This window comes from Corvus brachyrhynchos, unplaced genomic scaffold (assembly GCF_000691975.1).
Source record: "Corvus brachyrhynchos isolate BGI_N302 unplaced genomic scaffold, ASM69197v1 scaffold148, whole genome shotgun sequence".
NCBI classification, from domain to species: domain Eukaryota; kingdom Metazoa; phylum Chordata; class Aves; order Passeriformes; family Corvidae; genus Corvus; species Corvus brachyrhynchos.
Window position 1 is genome coordinate 3159703 of NW_008239785.1, and position 2871 is coordinate 3162573.

Below are 2871 nucleotides of genomic sequence, written 5' to 3' on the forward strand. Positions count from 1 at the left end.
TATGGGGTCGGTGGGCTGCCAAGAGAGGCGGATGTGGGACGTCTTGGGGGCACATGGGGCTTGTGGGGCAGCGCGGGGGCATGAGGGGGATCAGGAGTGGTTATGGTGTCTGTGCACCCCAGACCTTCGTGGTGGCCGGTGCTGAAAATGAAAATACATCCAGCCTTTTTTATATATTGCTTAGTTTTTGCACCGGGGGTGCTTCAGTTTTCACATTTTTATCCTCTCTAGAGCACTAAAGAGTTACATACAAACACACACACACACGCATACATACAGAATTATTTCTTTGAATAATAAAGCAGCACAAGATGCCGAGATGGATGTGGGATGCAGGGGAGTGAGGCAGTTGTGGAAATCCTTCAGCTTTTGCTCCTGTTGGAGCTGTCAGGCTGGCTTGACAAGAAGGGTGTGCGTTCCACAGGGCAGGGATTGCTATTCCTGGCAGCAGGAAAATGCACAGGCAGGGATGGGCTGTCATTTGCTCTGGTGTTTTGACAGGAGCTGACAATCTCGTTTAAAACTGTGGATGAAGCCAAAGTGGGTGTTCAGAAGCCAATACAGAGACTGTGTGACTGAGGATCTGAGCTGAGTCCCACCCAGATAATCCATTTAAAGTCAGGGAACTCAGTCCTAGGGAGGGAGCAAGTCCTGAACATGGATGGTTTTCTGCCCTGGCTGCAGCTGAGCAGCTCAGGGCCACAGAGGGCTCCTCACTTTGTTTTAATCGAACCTCTGAGTCCTGGGCTTCTGCTCCACTGCCCTTGTCCAAACTCAGCTGAAAACAAAATGCTCTAAGGAAAAAACACAGAGCTGTCAGAGGCAAACGGTGCCATCTGGTGACCTTAATTTCTAACAGGGAACAGGTAAATGTTTGTGATTTGTAGCCAGAGGGATGGGTAAAATACTCAAAGCAGGATGACTCATTTACCAGCTGTTGTCAAACATGTCTGGTGGTTGTTGTGCAGGAACATCCTCCAAGGACAGTGCCACAGAAGGGCTGGGAAAGGAGTTGGAAGGTCACACAGGTGAAGCCAGACCAGTCTAAAAGGACATTTGTGTGGTTTTGCTTCATTCCCACCCTGTGTTGGTCCACAGAACCTTGGTAAAAAGCTGGGTGATCTCTGTTGGATGGTTGGAAACTGCTCTCCCTCTCAGGCAGGGCTTGGGATGGCAAGGTCTGACTTTGGTGTGAGCCAAAGAGAGCCAAACCTTTGGCATTCCACCTGGAAAAATGAACTGCTTTGTCACTGGTCCTGGCTGAGGAAGCTACCTCAGCCTGTTTGGTGGTCACTGGTGAGCAACAGCTGTCAAGAGCCATTCCAAAAACCCGAGGGAAAGGCTGAGGTGTCCAAGGATCTGGTCACTCCTTGTGTGAGTGAGGGCACAGGCTGTTAATGTAGGAGCAAACAGGGCTTTGAGAGACCTCCCAGAAGGTCTCAGCTGCTGTAAGAGAGGGAAGATGCTGAATCATTCCTGTGGGGGCTTGAGCTCTGTAAATCCCTTGAATTTTTGCTTCAAGTGGCCCCTCCCTGTTTATAACAACAGGTGCCCTTCTGAAGGGTTATTCCAGCTGGTGGTACAGTGACTGATGGAACTGCACGTATCTAAATGGCAGCTTTCAAATTCAGCATGAAACCAGATTGTTGACAAGCTGTGCCCTTGTTGATCTTAATGCTGTGAGCTGAATAGGGTCACTGATTTTGCCAAATTCTGAAATTAAGAATTATTTCCTGTGACATAATACTTTTCCTCATCCCTTTTAATTGCATGCAGCAATTTTCCTTTTTGTCCTGAACCATGGGGGTGTGCTGTTAAGTAGCTGCTGCTCTCTGCTACACCAGTTTCTCTGGCAGAGTGGTTGCTCAGCACTATCTTGTTCCCTCTTAATGGAGTTGTGTAGCTTTCCTTGGTGTTCCAAAAGCAATTGGAAAAGTTTAGATCAAAGGTGGCACCAGAGGCCAGAAGATGCTTATTTTCTCCTCCTTTGATCACTGAAAGCCTCACTTAAGGCAGGAATCAAGTGACTCTGACTCACACAGTCAATCAGGACGTGTATATATGGCCACTAATATTTTTGGATGCAGAAAAAATTTGCCCTCAGCACTTTGCTGAACATGCTGCTGATACACGGCAGCTGTGCCTTTGTCAAGCCAAGTACTAATATCGTGTTACTTACATCAGTCATTTTTGGATTTGTGGTTTGCAAAAAAGGCCGAAAAAAATTAGGATTTGAATTGGGAGCTTAGAAATTGTGTGGTTTTACAGAGACTTCCGAGCTGACAAAAGAGGGATTTTATCGCGTGGCAGTGTTGGCAGTCCAAGTGCACAAAAATGTGTGTTATATAAATAATGCAGCAGAATAGTTCAGCATATTCTCTTTCCTTTCTGCAAGGGTGCCTGAAGCACTTTCTTGACCCAAATTGTACATGAAAATCAAAGAATTAACTCTTGTGTTGTTCTTAAAAGTAAAAAGAGCTGTAAGAGCTGTGAGAAAATTGGTGTTTCTTTGTATTCAAGAGGAGAATAGAGCATTTAAAAATATATTTAATGTGTTGTGCAATTAACTGTGATGCTGATCCACATGGGATTGTTTAAAACAGAAGGTGAGGGTGATTCCCTTCCCACACCTTTGCAGCATCAGCTGACTGCAGGGCAAACACTGCCTGGCTTAAACCAACACTGCTACAAGTGCCAAGTCAACGGGTGGTGAACGCTCCCAGGAAATCAACAACGCTTCTCTTGCTGTTGTTGTTCATTTTTATTTATTTTATTTTATTAGACAACTGCTTTCCATTATAAATAAATAAGGCATGAAGGTTCTCCATACTGTTGCAGAGCTGGTGGCCACAGCCGTGTGTGCAGCTCCTG

General features: G+C 45.9%; 1 protein-coding gene across 1 annotated transcript in view; it reads right to left on the reverse strand.

The window, feature by feature from the left end:
* KCTD2 (potassium channel tetramerization domain containing 2) overlaps positions 1-948 on the reverse strand; it is a 23330-nt gene extending 22382 nt beyond the window's left edge. Inside the window, exon 1 of the mRNA XM_008640644.2 lies at positions 932-948. Within this exon, the coding sequence (XP_008638866.1) occupies positions 932-948 (17 nt within the window). The remainder of the gene's footprint in view (positions 1-931) is intronic.
* Between the last annotated feature and the right edge of the window lie 1923 nt (positions 949-2871).